General features: G+C 35.1%; 1 protein-coding gene across 1 annotated transcript in view; it reads right to left on the bottom strand.

The window, feature by feature from the left end:
• LOC145681958 (uncharacterized) overlaps nt 1-21,999 on the bottom strand; it is a 42,825-nt gene that overhangs the window by 18,226 nt on the left and 2,600 nt on the right. Inside the window, exon 2 of the mRNA XM_081753560.1 lies at nt 14,330-14,634. Within this exon, the coding sequence (XP_081609686.1) occupies nt 14,330-14,634 (305 nt within the window). The remainder of the gene's footprint in view (nt 1-14,329; nt 14,635-21,999) is intronic.

The following is a 21,999-nucleotide window of genomic DNA, read 5'->3' as shown; positions in this document are numbered from 1 at the left end:
GGTACATACCTCGTTTCTTTCAAGATAGATCGTATTGTCCAACAGTACTACTCGCTTGTCCATATTATATACTAGAAATGGGAAAATCGAAAAAATCGGGAGATTTTTTAAAAAAAAAATCGAAATTTTTGTACCATCTGGCTAGGTCCTGGGTTCACGTAGCGATCTGAACTTTTAAAAGCATACGTTGTTATGTACATAATATATGTGCAAAATTTCGTTCTTGTATCTTGAAAATTGAGGTCGGGAGAAATTTTTGAAAGTCTGAAGGTGATCCATTTCTTCATATATGTATATACATCTATAAAAATATTTTACAAATGTACTGCGTCATTTCTATTTGATCTAAAGTCATGGTTCAAACACCATTTTCTTCAGTATAATGTGCCCTTTCCAACGGTACCATTCATATGTCTGTATCATACACCTAAACCGGAAAATTAGAGAAAACCCCGGAATTTGTTTTTCAAATCCCACGGAAACACTTTGCCCCTGTGGCCCAAGCCTGGGTTGATGTAGGGATCTGATTTTTGTTTTTTATAAATACGTTGCTATGCACCTAATATGTGTGCAAAATTTCAATCTTGTATCTTGAAAACAAAAGGCGGAAAAATTGTTGAAAGTCTGAATTTAGTTTTTTTTCTCTCTCTCTGTGTGTATATATATATAAATTTACTGCGTCATTACTATTTGGAATACACTCATGGTTCTAACGCCGTTTTCATTATTATAACGATCCCTTTCCAACGGTACTATTCATATGTCCGTATCATATACCTGAAAAGGAAAAATCGGGGAAAAACCGGAATTTGTCTAAAAAATCATCCCCTCGGGAAACTTGCGCTCATCGGGCCTAACCCCGGTTTCACGTAGGGATCTAAGAAAAAATTGAGAAATACCCAAAAGGACATACAATCCCTATGCAAAGTTCCAAACTGATATCGTGAAAACTAAAGGCGTGAAATTTTTTTGAAATTTGCCTTTAAAAAAATAAAAAAAGTTACGCCCCTCCACCGGTTGAGCATCCGGTCCCAAAACGCATCTGAGGTGTTATTTTGTCCATCTTTGACTTGACTAATAAAAAGGTCCGGCTTAAATACCTATTATAGAATCTAAACAAGCGGTGAAAAACGATACTACGCCATGGTAACAGAAGTTACCAAAAATCCTAAAAGGGTTAAATCAGTCAAGTGTGACGGGTAAATAATTCAACTTAAGAACGAAAAAAGTTCCAATACATTATTTGTAAAACTTGTCTTTTCTCTTTATTGAACACTGCTACTGTTTAACTAACTGGCTAAATAACAACAAAAATTTTATCTACATATGTGTTGTCTCTCAAATAAGTTCCTGGGTTCGATTCCTGCTTAAGTTTTTTTGTTTTTCCTTTAACCAATAAAGTAGCCATTTTAACTACGAGTAAAATATTAATTCATCATATTTTTGTGAAGTTTTGCCAAGTTTCCAGTAGACGTCAGCTAATCATTGTCTTCCAAGTACTAAATGTATTCAAATTTTCATTTCAAACGGTTCATTCGATTTGCCGTGATGATCGGACAGACAATCACGATGTCACATTTACATATTGACCGTGTATTTAAAGCTGTCCCCTTTTCCCCTCAAAAGCGGAATTTTAAGGACAACGAATGAGCTCACATATTTGAAAATAAGGTATTTATGATCATCTCTTCCTTTTATGATATACGCGTTAATGAATTACAGAAACCTGACTGGACCAAATGCTAAATACAATATATTAAAAAGATAATTTCAAGTGCTTCATCCGCTTTGCTATGATGACAAGACACAACGTCGATGTCATCATTCTTAAATATTGATCAAAAATGATTCAAATTACCAATGTTCTCCACTTAATACCGAAAGTTCTAAACACGGTCGAACACGTGCACACTCGTTTTAAAGAAGGTTTTTATATATCAAGTTTTATTTCATAAATGTTAGATATTCTTATGATAGACAACGTATTTTTCATTTATATACTATGTAGATGTAGATTAATAGTATTGTTACTGTCTTGTTATTTATTTATTTAAGTTATTAATTAATATTAAATTGAGGTGTTATGTTTAATGTTTAACAATATCTATCATTTTTCATGTTATCAACTGCCAAGTAGCGAATTTTGTGTCTAATATTTAAATTATATTGAATTTAATGTGTCACGCTAGTAGCAAACTAAGCATGAATACTAAAACATTGTTCAGTTTCAGTTCTCAAGAGATTTTCTTTCCTGTCTTTCTATTATTTTGTCAATAGCTTACTAAACACTGGCACCTGACTTTTGCATGTATAGTCTTTAACATTTTTCCATATACTTTTCTCAACGTTTAAGTCGTTTAGGCTAAAAGAGACGGATGATCAATGAAAATAAATTCTAGTTAAATTAAAATTTTAATTGACTCTTAAAGGGAATCGAACACGAGACTACAAGTTCCAAAAGCGCACGCTCTAGCCACTAGACCAGCAGAAAACAGGGGTAGTGTTATATCTATTTTCCGTGTGTATGATGACGTTTTGTCGTCTCCAGGTCTGTTTCGGTCATACCGGGACACGAGTGTGACTGCTTCCAGGTCTCGAAATTCTTAACCAGTTTTATCACTGCTTCCCAATACTAGTAGAATAATAGGGTCTGTTCCAACCCCAACGTGTAAGAACTGACTGTGGTAAGATACTTTTTTCTAAAAGCAGAGTTCGATTCTCGGCGGGAGCTCATGTATTTCGGATCCCACGTTAAGCTGTAAGTCCATGTCTCATAAAGTCTTGCTGCTGAATGGGACGCTAAAATCAAATCAACTACTACAACTAATAACAGACATTCTAGAAAGAGCTCTGCAGACCATTTTCTTGATAATATTTTTTTTCGTACCAAACAGAACAAACATATATATATATATATATATATATATATATATATATATATATATATATATATATATATATATATATATATATATATATATATATATATATATTAACAAGCATTCCGAAGTATTCACACTTAAAAAATAATGTAGGAACTTCCATCAAAAATAGGTTCTACTAAGTAAAGTAGGCTATTTTTGGCATTACTCAATTTGATCAGTTGCTACATTTGCTAATGAAATGTTGACGTTACATGTTCTCCCTGAAATGTATGCAAAGGAAAATAATATCTTTTGACCAAAAATCCGGTGTTAAATACGTTAATTTATATAAAAATCAGAAAACAGGAGCTGATTTAGTGAACTGCTCCCTGTATTTATCGCTAGATTTTAGTCAGTTTGTAACGACAATATTATAACCATGGGACCTCCAACTTGTGTTGCGTTCTTCAAGCTTTATAGTTCTCAACATATTTCAGTTTTTATCGAGAGTCAAATTCGTGGTGTATATTCTATAACGACTTATCAAAAAGATAGTCGTAAACCTGGTTCGTTTGCTGAGATAAAAATCCGAAGTGGTAGTAATTCTTTGACATTAAAAATATTAACTTCGATCTTTAAATACCATTAATCTCACCTTTTTAATAAAACTGACAACGTCTATAAACGATGTTAAACTGGTTTATTATTTGATATAATTTATAGTATCCTTTTCTTAAAACTGTTAAGTACACAAATTCACTGACTAGGTAACCATAAAACATGTCCATATCAACAACTATCCCATAATAATCACTTACATATATTAAAAACATTCTTCTTTTGTTAATAAGAAATGAACATTCTACTAAGTATAGTGCATATGTATGAGTACTTTCTGCCCAAGGTACAGGTAAATATTACACAAACCAAAGTATTTTGTTATAATTCCAAGGTGAAGTTTCCCTATCTATCCAATAAACTTGTATTTCAGCACATAAGGGCAAATATTTTTGCTAACTTCAAATACCCTGCATTTCACTGCAGTTTATTTTATTATAAACCATTGTTTAATTCTATTATAGAATTGTTCATAATATTTGTCATATTATCTTTGACATTTTCACGTATAAATGTATCATTTATCATTTCTTTATATAACGAAATGCATATGCTATCTGTTTCGTTAAGAACTAAAGATGAGTATTTTATATCTAAACGAAAAATAAAATTAGTTATATTTAGTTCCAGAAATAAAGATTATGGATGCCAATGTTCTGACCACACATAAAACAACTGAAATCCATCTGCTTGACCATAGCTAATTATGGACTACAATTGAAGAGAATTCATTTATTTTGGAGCTATAAACGTATTCATAGTCTTTTTTAAAGTCAAATCTAGAACTGTTTTACGCTTGTAAAATTCTACTTCATCTTGTTCGCTTGACAAAAAAATACATAAATAATTGTATTAGAGAATATCAAATCACACCTTAAACTGTAACCATATATTTCTTTTTACTGGAGTTCTACCTGATCAATGAAAAAATAATAATAAAAAGTAGAAGGAAGATTCGAACGCGGGTCGCGGGAATAGAAATTCTGCACGGATCCAATGAGCTACGGGACAAGACACACTAGACTTCTGCTCTATAAATATATAGCGATAACCGTAATCTTCACGCTGTGAAAGAACGTTTTTCTTTTCTTTTTGTTAAGTTTTACGATATTTCTATAGTGTCTCGTATGAACTGCAAAGAGAGAGATCATGCGGTTATCGATTTGGTTAGGGATTGAGCTTTATAAAACCTTTAAAACATTTAATTAAATCACTAGGTGGTAGCAAGGAATGTGTACCGATTTCATTCTCATAGTAAGGGGCAGAAGGTACTATCCGGCGGAAAACATACATAAACTTATGTGACAGAGAATACAGAGAAGGACGCCTAGCATGTGCTATTTCGTCCAGGCCGAAAAATAGTGGTTGATGTGTTATATGTTGGAAAAAAGTTGGAAGTTGATATTTATAAAGTGGAGAGTGATCATGGGTGGAGAAGTGAGAGTGTTATCAGGTGCAGAAACATGCATAGGTTATGTTGGAGTGTGGTTAAGAGAATAGCTTCTTATATTATGGCATGGTTAGGATGCATTGTCTCTTACATTTCAAGCCCAGCCATACTTTGATAAGAATTGAGAGAAATATATTGATTGGTAACTTTAATTTTTAACATGCAGATCAATTACTTTGTTTCATTTTGAAACTAGAAAATAATGGATATTTTGTACATAATGTCAAAGTAGAAACAGTAATATACAAAGTTTTACAGTAGATATATTTTCAGCATATTGGAAACTGTTTTCTTTGAATCTAGTAAAAGAAATTCCGTCAAAAATCTCATATTTACAAGCCCTTAGAAAATAAAAGTTTTCCAAATATGAATTAAATGCTAAATATTTACACATTACACGTTAGTGTACACTTATGACAATCGTGTTTAATACGTGTGCCTCTATTATAGCATTGTAAAAAGAAGGTTATTTGTTTTATTGTTATCAGTAAAGTATTTCTCTCTATAAATTAATTATGTTATCATGTGACAGACATCTTGAATATGTGTTTCTATTCTAGCATTATAAAAACAATTTTTTTTTTGTTTTATTATACCTAAAAAAATCACCTCAAAGCTTAAAAATGACTCTCTTATCTGAAGTCTTGATCGGTCTTAATGTTTATAAGGGTTCATAATAAATAATTAGGAGAATGGATAAAAAATAAAGCTGAAATATGTTGACATATTTAAAGGGTGTGTCAGTTAAAAGCAACCGATATGTGCAAAATATATGTAATTTATTTTAGAAAAACACATTTTGACTAAAGTCTTACTTCAGGAAGAAAATATTTGGAACTCAAACTCATTAAGTAAGCTGAAAGTAATACTTTCTTGGGAGAATATATCAGCAGACTTTACAGGGGACTCATAAAAAGTAATATGAGATTGACATCTTCACGATGTAGTTTCTTTGTTGCTTGAGAAAAATATTTTTCTTTGTGTATATATCAAAATAATTGAAACGTTTGTGTACTAAAACACGTAATATTTATGAGTTACTAAAACTAAATATTGGTGTACTGCAACTTCCTTTTGTTAGCATAATGTTGAGTGATAATATAAACTATCCTCCAGGAGGCATAGAACTTCCAAAATGTCTTTTATTTGCTGATGAAATTTAAATATATAAGAAAATAATAATTTTACAGAACGTTTAGTTACAGAATGATTTAAATGAATATTTTGAATGGTCGCTGTATAACAAGTTTAATCTAAGCAAGTATTTTGCAATTACATATTCTAGGCAATATGCTTCTCTGAACTTTGAATATAAATTGAATGACAGCTTAATTAAGAGAACTACTAGTATGTAAGATCTAGGTATAATTTTAGACAGTAGACTTATTTATCATCAACATATCGAAAAATGTGTTAATGAAGCATACAGAGCTCTTGTTTTTATCATTGCGAAATTCTATAGAACTTGTAAATAACTCAACTTTAATAACATTATTTAATAATTTTATTAGGAGCTAACCTAGACTATGTCTTGATAGTGTTGAATCCTTATTACGAATGTTACATTAAGACAATTGAGAGAAAAACATAATATTATTACGATATCTATACTGTAAGAAATATAAGAAATTCTCATAAAAAGAAAATATTTAATGCATAAGACTATTACAAGAATTTAAGTTTAGTACAAATTGTCAGAAGACATATTGCAAGCCATATATTTGTATATAAATTAGTTAATGGCATATTTGAAATTGCAGAGCTTTTACAGCAATTATACTTTAATACTAAGGTAAGAATAATAATTTATGAATGAGATAAACATTTTATTGTTAAGAAAATTTAATATAATATTATATCAACTCACCACTTATGAGAATTACAAGACAACCTCGTAAATGGAAATAATACAAACATTGATTTCTCTGTCATGTACTGAATTCATATCTCAAATAAAAACATATTGGATGATACATAATCAGCACGAAAACGAACGTCTCACAATTTTGTAATTTGTTTTCTTAATTACTAATATAGGTATCAACCATGTGTATATATACTGTACAGTGTATAGTGCTACCTTTCTACGTTTTTATCGTATTTTACTTTTCTCTTTTTTATTCTTTTTTCTTTCTTTTTCATTTTCCATACTTCTTTACTATACTTTTTAGTTTGAAATAATAACAATTATATGTATGTATGTTTTTTATGTATTATGGCTTTTAATTTCACCCTCATATATTGTATTGCCTATTGCGAAAGGAGCAATAGCTCTGTTATAGGTGAGTAATGAATAGTATGCGAAGCAACAAAGCACGGATTGGTGCGTCCAAAAGACCGCACTGAGAAAAATCCGTTCTCCGGATAGCGATATATTGTACGAATATACGGAATCCTCTTGCTTACTACAGAAATCAGTACGGAGCATACGTTATCCGTATGCTACATAGGCACTGCCCTTAGATGATACATCATGCCGTTGCAAGATGTCTGATATCTAACAGTCTTCCTTATATTACATACATATATGTATGTTACTTTCGTCAGCTATATGTTATATACGTCCATTTGTATGTGAGACCCTGACCGCCTATATCGTTTCATATGGAAAGTACGTACAACGGAACACTTTTACAGAAAGTATTATAAAACATGCGTTTTCAGTTGTACGTACGTTTCCTGTACGTAAAGTCCAAGAACTACAGGATTCACAAATGTAACATACGATTTTACCTACGCCACATATATTTTTTCTCAGTGTGTAAGTTGCAATACCGTGAAGTAACGCTAGCGCGTTCTACTCGTCATACGCCTTCCTCTATGGCCTGCTAAATCTATGGATCTAAGCTCTATCGACCATGTGTATGACAGGGTAAAGCTAGAGTTGTCACCATTTGTTAAGCCTAAAGATGGGCACTCTTATCGAACATATGCAGTTCGCAGATTCCCCACATACAGATTTTGAACAACTTATTAAGAATTATATATATATATATATATATATATATATATATATATATATATATATATATATATATATATATATATATCGGGTGTTGCAAAATAAGTGTTACAACTCTTGGGAGGTGAATCCTGCCACTGAGACAAGAAAAAAAGTTCTCTTGAACTTTCGGCTATCGGACATAGTTTCAGATCTACAAGGTGCCGAAAGCGTGGGAAAATGACTTTCGGACGCCAATAGTTCGGAAACTATCCAACGTAAAGAGGGCGGGTGAAAAACTCACTGAAGAAGTCGTACCTGCTGTATTGAATTTTGCATGTTTCACAATCCTACCATGCACGCGCAAGGGATTCCCCAAAGGAACGTAGGGAGTCCCGGATAATCTGCTAAATGAAAGTTGCTCTAAATGGATATGAATTGATGGGGTTTCTACCAGGTAACAATAATTCGTTTGTATTAAGTCGATATCTAGAACAAATACAAAATGGCGGACACTTTCATGGCCGTTGTGTGTGGTTGCATAATCGCCAGGTACGGATGCTGGCCAACGGTGAAGTTCTGAGTATTAAGTGTAACGTATTTGTACTCAGATGCTGTAGAAAGATATCTGGAGTGTCGGTAGAGCACAACAGATGGAGCAGGGTGATTCACAACGAAAAATGCCCAGAAATGAACTCATACTCAGTAAACGTGAGTTCAAAGCGTCGGAAATGTAAGGATTAGCGTCAAGAATATGAAAGTCAATTCACCAATAAAATTCCCTCAAACCGACGCATTATGATGTGCACGGTTGCATACCAATAAGGATGCAGCAACTGAGGCCAAGTTGAAATTGTGCAAGGGGACTCACTAAGAAACTAGGGAAACTAAATGAATGTCTCTAGTGGGATCACATGATCGATATTGAAATGCGGCCAATGTGTGTGTTGATATCGACATGTAGCTAATGGACAAATGTGAACAGGTGCCACTACTGCTGGGACACCGTCCCACGTGGGAAAAATAGGAAAATAACTACTCGGGTTCTGAATCTGATGCCGTGGGCTCCCAGTAAGATTGGAAACTGCGACCGCGCGAGCGAAAGCGAGCCCACTTTGTTTGCCAAGCGCTCTTGTACAGCCTACCGACATGCTTGTGTGTTACATTTTGTTCCTCCTGCTGCACAGTTGTAAACAATCAGAGCTTTAAGACGTTTCTTCCTATTTCTCATGTCGTTTTATTTTCCATATGTATGGTGTTCCAGCTGTAGTGTTACATGTGCCAAATTGGTTCATTTTCGTCTTTGTCTTGGCATGTATACTGTGTGTAAGATACATATTTCTGGAGGTATTTTGATATCGAGTACGTCATAAATCCGAGAAGACGTGAGACATGGTACACGTTTGTTATTTTCACGCTCTACAATCTGGTTCTAGTTACGTTCTACCAAAAAGTGCACCAGATGTAATAGCAGAATGTACAACGTTATTTTCCTAGTTTTCGCATGTGAGACGGTGTCCCAGCAGTAGTGGGACATGTTGACATTTGTCCATTAGCTACATGTCGATATCAACATACGCATTGGCCAAATTTCAATATCGATCATGCGATCCCACTAGAGACATTCATTTAGTTTTACCCAGTTTCTTAGTGAGTCCCCTTGCACAATTTCAACTTGGCCTCATATGTTGCATCCTTATTGGTATGCAACCGTGCACATCATATTGCGTCGGTTTGAGGGAATATTATTGGTGAATTGACTTTCATATTCTTGACACTAATCCTTACATTTCCGACGCTTTGAGGGCCGCGGTGGCTCAGTGGTAGAGCGTTCACCTCTGGTGATAGGGGTCTCGGGTTCAAACCCTGCTCCCGTCAAGTGAGCTTTGTGGTGGACAAACACCGTGTGCGTGGGTTTTCTCGGGGTTCTCCCGTTTCCTCCCACTTTCTTCATTCCACCATTTCATTCATTACTCATTATCACCGTCTCCTTTAGCCTAACCGGCATAACCGTGGGACGTAAAACTCAAAATTTCATTTCATTTCATTTCCGACGCTTTGAACTCACGTTTATTGAGTATGAGTTCATTTCTGGGCATTTTTCGTTGTGAATCACCCTGCTCCATCTGTTGTGCTCTACCGACACTCCAGATATCTTTTTACAGCATCTGAGTACAAATACGCTACACTTAATTCTCAGAACTTCACCGTTGGCCAGCATCCGTACCTGGCGATTATGCAACCACACACAACGGCCATGAAAGTGTCCGCCATTTTGTATTTGTTCTAGATATCGACTTAATACAAACGAATTATTGTTACCTGGTAGAAACCCCATCAATTCATATCCATTTAGAGCAACTTTCATTTAGCAGATTATCCGGGACTCCCTACGTTCCTTTGGGGAATCCCTTGCGCGTGCATGGTAGGATTGTGAAACATGCAAAATTCAATACAGCAGGTACGACTTCTTCAGTGAGTTTTTTACCCGCCCTCTTTACGTTGGATAGTTTCCGAACTATTGGCGTCCGAAAATCATTTTCCCACGCTTTCGGCACCTTGTAGATCTGAAACTATGTCCGATAGCCGAAAGTTCAAGAGAACTTTTTTTCTTGTCTCAGTGGCAGGATTCACCTCCCAAGAGTTGTAACACTTATTTTGCAACACCCGATATATATATATATATATATATATATATATATATATTCATGAAATAAAATTGTAATGAAACCTTAAATCAAGAACACACGAAATAGAACACTCCTAGCATCAGCTTGTTGATGATAAGTTCAACAGAAGTTACGAACCATTAAATAAATACAAAGAATAACATCATTGGCAGTAACTTAATTACTATTAACATGAAAAAGTTTAGAGATAGAACCATATCGATATCTCAATAGGTAGGTAGGTATACATTGTGTGTTGAAATTTACAAATATCATCTAGAATTTCTGTGGATATTTTGTAAGTATTTAGCGTTCCACCATATTAATGTGTCTCTCTTAGGTATAATTTGGGACGCTGAAATTTTCTTAAAATTTAGGATATTCCGCCTAATTTTGGACAGGTGGCAACGCTATACGGAACGGACTTGAAAACCAACCGGACTTTTCCAATGAGTATCGCCCAGTTACTCCAAGATCTACCAAGTCTGAAAATACCACTTTGCGGACAGACAATCAGTATCTGTACGACAGCTACCAGCACGAACAGCTGCTTGTGACCGCTGAGCTGGTTGTATGCTATTGAGGTGGCTGAATAATTTTGAACGCATTTACAACATATTTGGGATGTCCTACGGGAGCCTGTAGTAGCCGATGATATGATTTTGTAATCATCATGCTCTCTTCGAGTCGAGTGAGGTAGTGGAGAACAGCCTACCGTATATTGTGACGGTTGATTTTCCATGATAGTCTGTGCATCTGCTAACTGTACCGGATTCAAGCCTCAGGTGTGGTTCGGAGTCCATGTTAATAGTAGGAACTGAAAACTGATATGGCATTTAATAGGTTGGTTTGAAATGTCCAATTTGACATTTGGTAGTAAACTCAACTCAGCAACTCAACATAAGGTTAGACTAAGTTCACGTAACTAACATCAGAAACACTGTACGCATCCAGCAAACAGGTTGGGGTAGCTGGGATACCCCGACAGGAGACACTGTGTCGTTAAACAGTTTCACATGAAAATGTATCATAGAGAACACACAATTGCGAGTAGTTTTTCTGTATAAAATCAAACTGGGTCTTTCTTCATAGCAAATCGAAAACAAATCACGTTAAAAGTGGAAAATTAACTCACCATTCGTCATTGGTTTGTCAAATTTCGTTCCCATTATAAAACAATGCAAAATTAAACCCGTAGGCACTGACCATCATGATTTCGAATATACTCTTCAGGAACAGTATGGAAGTGGACCCTCGGAAGAGGTTCGTGCCATTATATACGAGTTAGGAATACAACATACCACTGTCGTTCGGTGACTCCATGCGATCAGTAAGTGCAAAACTTGAATTCATGGGCGTCACATAAAATGACACCAGCAAACACGAATCGCCCTTTGAAGTTGTACAGTGCTCTGAGTGTAAATGATAATTGGGAAAGTTTTCTGCATCGGCTTATCTCTTTGGATCTTGATCAAAGTACAGGATGGCTTACAAAATCCCTAGATGTTGTTGCTTGTGTGATGATCTATAGTTGGGTTGATCCGTCATGTCTTTCCTCGTCGAGGCAAAACTATCATTAGGGATCATTATAGCAGTGAGCCCCATGAAACGCACCCCAACTTTCCCTGTAAGCATAGAAACATGTTGAAAACATTTCATGTCATAAGATAATGCACACGTAAATGTTCCTCAAAGGACATTGCTCTCTCCATGAGTTGCAGCATGAAACCCTTCCGTATTATCTTGACATCTCGCCCACCAACTCGGCATTTCGGCATTTCAAGCACTTCCTAGGAGAGGAGAACATCCCTGATGATCGGGTGGTGAAGGTGCGGTTGAGGACATCTTCACATCTCAAACTCCAGACTCCTTTTCCTGCGGAACTCAATTCTCGATTGAGCTAAGGCAATAATATGGTTGTAAACAGCGCCATTTTGATTAAACACGAATTGTAGTTTTTCTTTCTTTTGGAAATGACACACTTGGGGGGGGGGGGACTCGGCATTCGGACATTCGGCGTGCATTCGGGCAATTTCATGACTTGGGTAATTTCGTGATAATTACACAATTGAAAATGGGCGTTTCTGGCAAGTTAAAATTGGGGGGACGGGGACGACTAGAATGTTACTATACCCCAACTGAATTTAAGTCAAAATTACGAGTAAATGGTAATTTACTTGAATAATAAAACGCTAACTAGATCCTCATACTACCTTTTCCAATACAACCGATAGTTAAGCATGACGTATTTCCGCCAAGTATTTGTTGTTCATTTGTTTCCTATGGGTTCCAACGTCGTGAGCTGCATATGGAACTTATAATGATTATATTTTACATTGACCTATAAATATTATAATGAAAAAGAGAATTAATTTTCTGAAAGAGTGAACTTTGAAGTTCAAATAGATCAAAGATAAGTAAGGGAGGGAAACTTATTTGCATGAAAACAAAGTGGAACATCTACCAGCCTATGCTTTCTGTACGTACCAGACACATTGTTTGGAATCGAAAATGTGAGTTTTAGATCCTTGTACTTAGGTGTAGTGTAGTAGTGGTAAAATGTTAATCTGTATTCTTAATGAAGTGGTTATCTACCTTTCCGTCCTAAATTTCATTATATGGTTCTGAACTTGTCCCTTAACTTCCCAATTCCTTTCTCATCCTTATTTACATCGTTTTCAGTTTTAATACATAAGATATAAATTTTATTTTTGTTATCATCCGATTCCTCAATGTATTCTTTCCATCTTTCACAAGCTGCAATTCTCTCATTAAAAGTTCATTTCTATCTTTCGTTGTTATATTGTCATAGTGCTTTTCCGTTGCTACCTTCTGTTTTCATGAAATTTATCTACATATACATTATTAAAATTTTTCTATCATTTTTAATTCCTCTTGTCACCTTTACTTCTATTGTGTATTCCTCTGTCTTTGCAATTTCATTTTTTAAAATAGCAGATCAACTTTCTTTACATTTTTCCTTTCTCTGGTCTTCGTTCGTCATGAAACCCAACCGTTGCTGGCTAAGCAATGACAAATTGTGTGACTGAAGGCGAGACTTCTTTGACTAATCAGAAAATGTAGCTGTATTCCTTGAAAATGGCACACGTCAAATGGACATTTCAATCACAGCAACGTAATATTTAACAACACATTTAAATTTATTTGTTCTGCCTCTCCGCACTTCTTCTATATAAATCAGCATTGGTCAATTTCATTTCCTCAACAAAATATTGGAGGGACACGTCCCCCTTTCCAGAGACGCCCATGCAATTGACGATTACAACCTTATCCTAACAACGAAACGAGAACAAATGAATTCTCATAGGGGGCAAATGAGCGTAGTTCATGTACGTAAAATGATAACAGCGTGCTGGTAAATTCTGAAAAAATACTAAGCCAACATATTACGTTGTTATCGCTGTAATGCGAACAACAGTTTATTTTCTTTTCGACTGAATATTTTGTGTTTGGAAGAATTTGTGAGTATAATTAGCCTAAAAGATAAATGAAAGAATCATTACTTCAACCCATGTGCTTTTGTCAATATTTGTCAGAGGTTCTCAAACAAATTCTTAAGTTGGATGCTTGTTTTCCGAGTGTTTTTATGAAGAAATTTGTAGAATTTTCCTCATCATTTATATTTCTTGCATTAAACATATTTTTTTTACTTCCGAGAACTCAGTACTAAACATATATTTCGCTTAATACATATTAATACCCAAGTTACCATATGACCATACTATACCATATACACCGGTGTATCATTTTAATGTAAAATTCTTACCTTTATCAAATTTCGTTAACCTTGTTCCAGAAATTTCTAGATGCTTTACATTATTCATATTGGCAGGAAGGCTTTCCATGCTAAGACGAGTCAAACATGGATTATTTCTCAAGTAAAACTTCGTGATATTTTCTCCATCGAAACTCCTCATAATTCTTGCACCTGAGTTGGTATAATCAGGATAACGTGATTTTGTAAATAAATGTTTGTAGGCTATATATTTTAAGCGGATTCCATCAAAGTCTTCCAAGCTATTAGCTTCACTGGTGTTCTTCACAAATAGAAATTTGCCTTCACAACTTTTACTGGAAAATATAAAAGCTATGAAAATTATGTCAATTTATTACTTACTAGTGTTTGTGATCGTTTTATAATAATATACTTTTATAATAATCATAAATACAGTTACTTTTATCAATATTTAATAGTGCACCTATTTTCTTTCTTTTCAACGATGATATCTTTGTATTTGTTCACCAGGATTAGGACATATTCGCCTTCCCGAGGAATAAAGTTCTTCGCTGGCTTCCTTTCCATTACAAGTAACAAGCGTTACCACATGCTAGTGAATTAATACACACACATTCTGTAGACAATCAAACGCACGATATTAAATGACGTCATGTCCTAAATGTTGTACTTTTATGTAACTTCCGATGACTAAGTTAATCCTTTCTCATAAACTGTTGGTTCTTATCGATATAAGATTCTTATCGAAAGATAAAAATAATCAACGGATAACCTTATCTTATCTTAATCCTTGACTGGTGCAACTAAGCATGAATACTACTTTTGTGACTTCCTTCTTCCAAATTTTATTAGGAGAGAATATTATAGAAATTAGGAATGTAAAATGTCATAGCTGCAAATGAAACATCAAGAATGTTCAGTTTATTATCTTTGATTTGTAACATAAAATCATTTAGTAATTTTTCTTTGGCAAATAAATATTTTTTCTTGGCAAATTTTCATTCATGTCTTGTGATAATTTAAAAATCGTAAAATCATTATTTTTGCGTAACTGAATAAAAAATATAATAGATATAATGTAAATATTACTATATATACTTATTTTCGGTGAGGTGCTTACCTCAGATTAAAACTCGAGTACTGTCTGAGATTGCACTTTAAAATAAGTTCCCCCTTACATAAAGCTGATGCTGGAAAGATACAAATTCCAATGAGTTAGTCGATCGATGAACCTAACATCGTTACAAATATGAGGCAGTACGCCGTTAAGAGGCCTAATCACTGCGAAATTAAAATAACAGTAATTTCACAATAATTATGTGATATCTTCAAATAGATAAAAGATAATCGAAATGTGAAACAAGAGTGCGCAAGACAATATTATTTTGCATGAGGTACCGTTATCACGAGTCACCTATAGCTTTCCGTTTGCAGCCATTTATAAACGCGAAAATAAATGACGATTTTCTAAATGGCTGAAAATCGAAAGCAGGTAAGTGAGTCATGATAAAGGTATCTCATGCAAAATAATACTTTCTAGTGCGCTCTTGTTCCACTTTTCGATTATCTTTTATTATTTGAAGATATCACATGATTACTGTAAAATTAGTGGTATTTTAATTTTGCCATGATAGGGCCCTTTAAAAAAGTAATATCAAGTATATGTAAGTTAGGATTTGGTAATAGTTTTACTATTTAGTGATGTATACATTGATTTCTGTAATTAAAATCTCGTCAGTGGATTAAATTCGCACATAAATGAGCATTTCAGCCATGTAAATAAATGCTGCATCAATTCGACTACGACTTGTTCTTAGTTTAACAAATCAAATGTAATTATATTTGTTTTCAATTTAAAAAAGGTGGCCAAACGGGTCTCTCTTTCTTTTTGCCCCTTAATTCATCTCTATTTCAAATTCTACTTAATCGAATCTGACAGGGATACAACAGAAACTTCGAGAGAAGTTATAAAACTTGTCTTTTAGTGGGACTCGAACCAACAGCTGAAAGCGTAGCCTCATCTGCAGCCACCATCTCAAACCACTCCACTAGGATCACTGACAAGCAAGTACACCAACCATGTTGAGTAACAACTATTGTTACAGGATAAAGTGTCTTTTGTAATGTCTCGAGTTGAAACCTAATACGGCCTGGCGTAGTAAGTCCATTATAATTTTGATGCTCAGAGTACGGTATTCTTTACTTTCGCGCCAGGATTTTATTTTCAAATGGTTTCAGTTGCGTTCCTTTTCGAAACAAGTGTTCATGTTTTATAATCATAGAGCACAATAGACATAATTATGGTTTTTTATGTTTTAAACTTCAAATTCTTCAACAAAATTCGCGAAGAGAAAAAAGAGCTTTGACCAAATAATAACACGAATTCCCCATTTTTAGTCCAGAGTTTATTACTTCGTGGATATGAAAATGAAATGAAATCTTTGAGTTTTACGTCCCACGGTTATGCCGGTTAGGCTAAAGGAGACGGTGATAATGAGTAATGAATCAAATGGTAGAATGAAGAAGGTGGGAAGAAACGGGAGAACCCCGAGGAAACCCACGCACACCGTGTTCGTCCACCACAAAATTCACTTGGCGGGGGCTGGGATCGAACCCTTCGTGGATATGGTTTTGGTCTCAGAGCTAAGATCCATTAGATTGAGATTACATACCACTCTTGTGTAGAACACGCCCTTGAGCGAATAGTATCCATTTGCAGCTAGCTCACACTTTGATTTTATCAACCCGGACCTAATTATCTGGAAGAAAGTCTGGTTGAGTTTATAAGCTTTCCTTTTACTGTTCCCACCTTAGACACTGACAGCACTTACTTGTAAGTTGAACACAGTTATTTAAATATGTTATCTTGTTATAACTGTCAGTGTTGTAAGAAAATGGTGGTTTCCGTATTTTAAAACCTTCTCAACAACACACTATGAGAAAATACATCCTGAAAAAAAATAACTTTGGAGTTTCTGCCAATAATGGCAGAATAACTATGATGATGATGATGATGATGATGATTATTATGACTAAGGGAGACGATGATTAAAAGAAGTGAATGATGATGGAAGAATTGGGGGAATGAGATTGTGGGATGAAACGGGAGCACCCGAGAAAACCCAAGGACACAAACTTACTTGGCCGAGAATCGAGCCAAGGACCCTACACACTAGAGGTAAGGGCTCTATCAGTTAGTCAGCGTTGCACCCTTGAAAATAATTTAAAGTGGTACTTTTAGTAAAGTCCTATAAATTATAGCTATGCATGTTTAGTATAAGTTAAATTATAATAACAGTGTTTTGTTATTATATTGCCTATTCGTAAGTGGTCAAAGCCATCTCTTCACTGTCATGATGATTGATTATGTTGATTTAAACGACTGTACACTATTATGATCTATCGTTTGAGCCTAGATCGACTTATGTATAATACTTGGTTTTACTGTAATCACAGAACACCATATTTGGAACTGGAGCCCAAGTCATTTGAGCTTGGTGTTACCTTGTTGGAGGTAAAGTGAAACATTCGCATTTCAAGTTTTCTTTCTCTGATTAAAAATCAACGAATTGAACCTGAAACCATACAGAAAAAAAGACGCTCGGTTCCAAGGATAAAGTACATGAGACAAGTTAGGTGTCCAAAGTTGATTGATTGATTGATTGGCGAAATCATAGGGACGTCAGCGTCCAGGCTGTGTGTTCCGTCAAGTTAGGTGCCCAAAGATCGAACCAGGTACTTAGTTATAACTGAATGGCACCTAACCAGTTTGGGGAACAGCCACAGTTACAAAAAGTGTCTACTCGTCGTGGAGCATTATACTGTCATAAAAAATAGCCTAACAGTTATTTTTAAAAAACCGGTATTAGCTATTGTAAACTTTCAATCTATACTGTTAATATGGAGCATTGACCACACTTACTGTTATTTAGAGTGCCTAATAGCTATAAATTGAAATTGTTTGTATCATTCGAATTTGCCACGATGTCAAAGAATGAAAGTAAATTTAAGTAAATAATTACAGGTATTATGGGATTTATTTTAAGGTAAAAGACAACTGTATGTTCCCCACATTTACAGCTTCAAGTATGCTTCAAACTACACTGTAAAAAATCGTTGTGTTATTTCAACGACATGCCTATGTGTTAACACGATTGTGTTCAAATATAACACAAACAAGTGGTTATAACAACTCACTCTCCATTTGGAGTTGTGTCAAATGCCGGTAGTTGAAATGACACACAATCTGTGTGTTAAATTAACATAAGTGTAGAATCTTCGGTGTTGTTTTCTGCGTGATTGCCAAATATGTTGGGCATCTAATTATAAAGGCTTATCAATTGAAGCTATAGACAAACACAGTAGAAAGAAATACTTAAACAAATCCAGGTATACGCAAAATTTCATCCCCCACATTTGATGTATTTATTGCTTCTTTATCTAAGCGAATGTGTACTAGAAGCAACAAACGCATCAACTTTATTAGATGGCAACTGTCGCCGATCATTTGAAAGTGAATATGGAAGAACTATAAAATACAGTAAATAGACAGTCGTCATTTTGTTATAAAATTACATGGCGAACAGATGTTATCTTATCCCGAACGGTTATCGTCGAATATACGCGGCGTAAAGGAGCACTCTGATTAGCCAAATTCAAAAGACCTCAACAATTTATCCCTCTACAAGCGACGTTTTCTTCATTGCCTCCATAGCCAAGTCGGAAGATCACGCGGCTAGTAATCGAAAGGTTGGTGGTTCGTGCCCTCCCTCGCCACTGGAGTGTTCTCTTACTTGTTTAAAGTGTGTTTTTTTTTTTACTCAGCATAATGTAAACACATTACTCATATAGGTGATTTAACAGATTTTGAGGAAGTAATTTTGTGGTTCATTAACGCTTACACCGGTTGTGTGTTAAAGACGTAACACACCCCCTGTGTTAAACGCCAACACCGCGGGGTATGTGTTGAACTAACACCGCATAGTGGTAGTCACGCTGGAACCACTGCCTTGTGTGAAAATTGAGTTGAATTAACACAACCATTTTTTACTGTGTAGTGATTAGAGAAACTATGTTGTAAGTAATCAAGCAAACTATTTTTTTACTTTGTTTCAAATACAGGGGAAAAGTATTTTTAGTACGAAAGATTAACAAGTAAAGTAAAATTTGGAAGAAATATGACCAGGAAAGTACTACCTTGAAAGTATATATTAAAAGTACCATCTTTCATTAACCTGTACGACTGAAAAACATGCATTGACCTAATCAGGATGTACGGACTCGCAATTTGAGCTCAAGGATCTCACAACTGGAAGAAGCAGCGCAATCTATTTATCTCGCAATCTTTAAACCTAGTTCTTTTTAATTATGAATGAAAATAATATTTGATAAAACTACTGGTAACAATTATGTCAACTACGTAAGGCTAATAACAGAAAGTTTGGCCAGCGAACCAACTAACTAACTCTATTCCTATGGAGCCAGGAGGTTCAATGCTGTGCCGACAAACACTCTCCATTCACTTCTTAACTTAGCCAATTGGATCCAGTTTCTACTTTGTATTCCCATTTCTGCCATATCCATCTTAATATTGTCCCTCCATATGCGCCTAGATCTTCCTAATGCGCGTTTTCCTATTAGATTTCCAGTTAAAACTTTGAAAACGTTCCTACTTTCTTCCATTCGGACTACATGATCTACCCACCTGAGCCTCCTAGACTTGATGACCCTAACAATGCTTGGTAAACGCTGTAAATTTACAGTGAGTGTAAAAAGTATTCATACAGGCAATATTTTTTAAAGAATGAGGTTTTATTCCGCTTCTATGATATGTAGGTCCAACTCACTGGGTGATTAAGAAAAGGTGTTCCGAAAGGAAAACTTGGGGGGAGTATAAACAACAAATACTATTCCGATCTTGGTTTACAGAGACAAAAATGAAAAAGGTATGATAATCCATGCTCAGAAAGTATTCATACAGTACCAGAACTCTCACATGAATACTTCACTCTCCGTGTACAGAAACGAATGACGGGCATGTGAAGGCACTCTAGTTTGCTCTACATTCCCGTGCAATGCATTCAGGTTACAACGTTACCGCGGAGTTTGAGAGTGCGGCAGTATGGGGCATAAAGGTCCTAAAATTGCAGAAGAGGAACGATGAATTATAATTCGTCTGCATAATTAGTGTAAATTACTTTCATAAATTGCAAGCATTGTTGGTAGTCCTAGAGGAACTATTCAAAGTGTTACTAATAGAACGGGACAGAGAAAAACGTTGAAAAACGCACCTAGAACAGGTCGTCAGTGAAATTAAATACGCATTGGCAGTCATTGATGGTTCGAAAAAAAAAAAAAAAAAAAAAAAAGCATCCACGTTTGAGTGTGCCAGAGCTTACAAGTGAGCTTTATAATGAACTTAAAGTGCATGTCTCACATTCTATCATTCGCAATTACGTGAGAAAGCGCTTCTTTCATGTCGGGTAGCTCAAAGAAAATTTTTGTGAATGAAGTCAATAGGAGAAAAACGTTAACATTAGCCAAAGCGCACTGAAATATACCATAAGAATTCTGGAACTGTGTGATATTTACGGATGAAAGCAAATTCAACATATTTGCATCGGATGGACGAACCATTGCGTGGAGGCGAAAGAATCCAGAGTTTTAAAAACAAAACCTGAAACTCACAGTGAAACGTTGTGGTGGTTCTATTATGGTTTGGGGGGGTGTATGAGTGCCTCAGGTGTAGGGTCCTTGTATTTTGTAGATGGTACGATGAACCATCATCACTACATTGACATTTTAAAATCGAACCCCATTTATCTGCTGAACAAATGGGCTTTAGACATAACTTCATATTAATGCAGAACAATGATCCAAAGCATTCCACTTTAAACACGCCTTCGGATCTTGTGCAATGCGCCAAAGTAGATGCCAACACCTCCCCAATCCCTCAACATTTATCCAATTGAGTATCTATTGGACCAAGTTGACAAAACATATTAGAAAACGACCGATTTCCAATAAGCAAGACTTGCAAAATGCTCTGCAAAAGGAATGGCAGAAAAATCCCTCATCAAAGACCAAAGATTTGGTAGCGTCAAAGCCAAAGCGTATTAAAGCTATTATAGCAGCAAAAGGATATCCTATAAACTACTAAAATAGCCCAATATGACGAAAACAAAGGCACTAAGTGAAGTGTATGAATACTTTTTGTTGATTGATATTTCTTTCTTTTCACAACCTTTTTAAAATTTCTGCACGAATAGTAGCTTCTTTGTTTCCTACAGTCCCAATTTGTTTCATATCAGTATATTTTTGTGTTATATTTCCTACACTTGAAAAAATTAAATATAAATTTTCAATTAAACTGGTGTTTGTTCACCGTGATATGTTACATGTTACCATTTTCCAAGGTGTATGAATACTTTTTACATCCACTGTATGCAGTTCCTCGTTATGAAGTTTCCGCTATTGCCAACTCCCGTTCCTGTTGACACCGAATGTTCATCTCAGAATTGTATTCTCGAACACCCTCAGTTTGTGTTCTTCCTTCAGAGTAAGCGACCATGTTTCGTAACCACACAGCACAAGAGACATGATTGTCGTTTCATATATTTTAAACTTCAAATTCTTCGATAGAATCTCGACGAAAATAAAATATTTTGAACTGAATAACTGACGACAAAGATTTTGAACGA

The sequence above is a fragment of the Thermobia domestica genome, chromosome 3 (genome assembly GCF_964235325.1).
Source record: "Thermobia domestica chromosome 3, izTheDome1.hap1.1, whole genome shotgun sequence".
Classification (NCBI taxonomy): Eukaryota; Metazoa; Arthropoda; class Insecta; order Zygentoma; family Lepismatidae; genus Thermobia; species Thermobia domestica.
The sequence above is the reverse complement of the archived record's forward strand: the minus strand, read 5'-3'. Positions and strand labels throughout refer to the sequence as shown.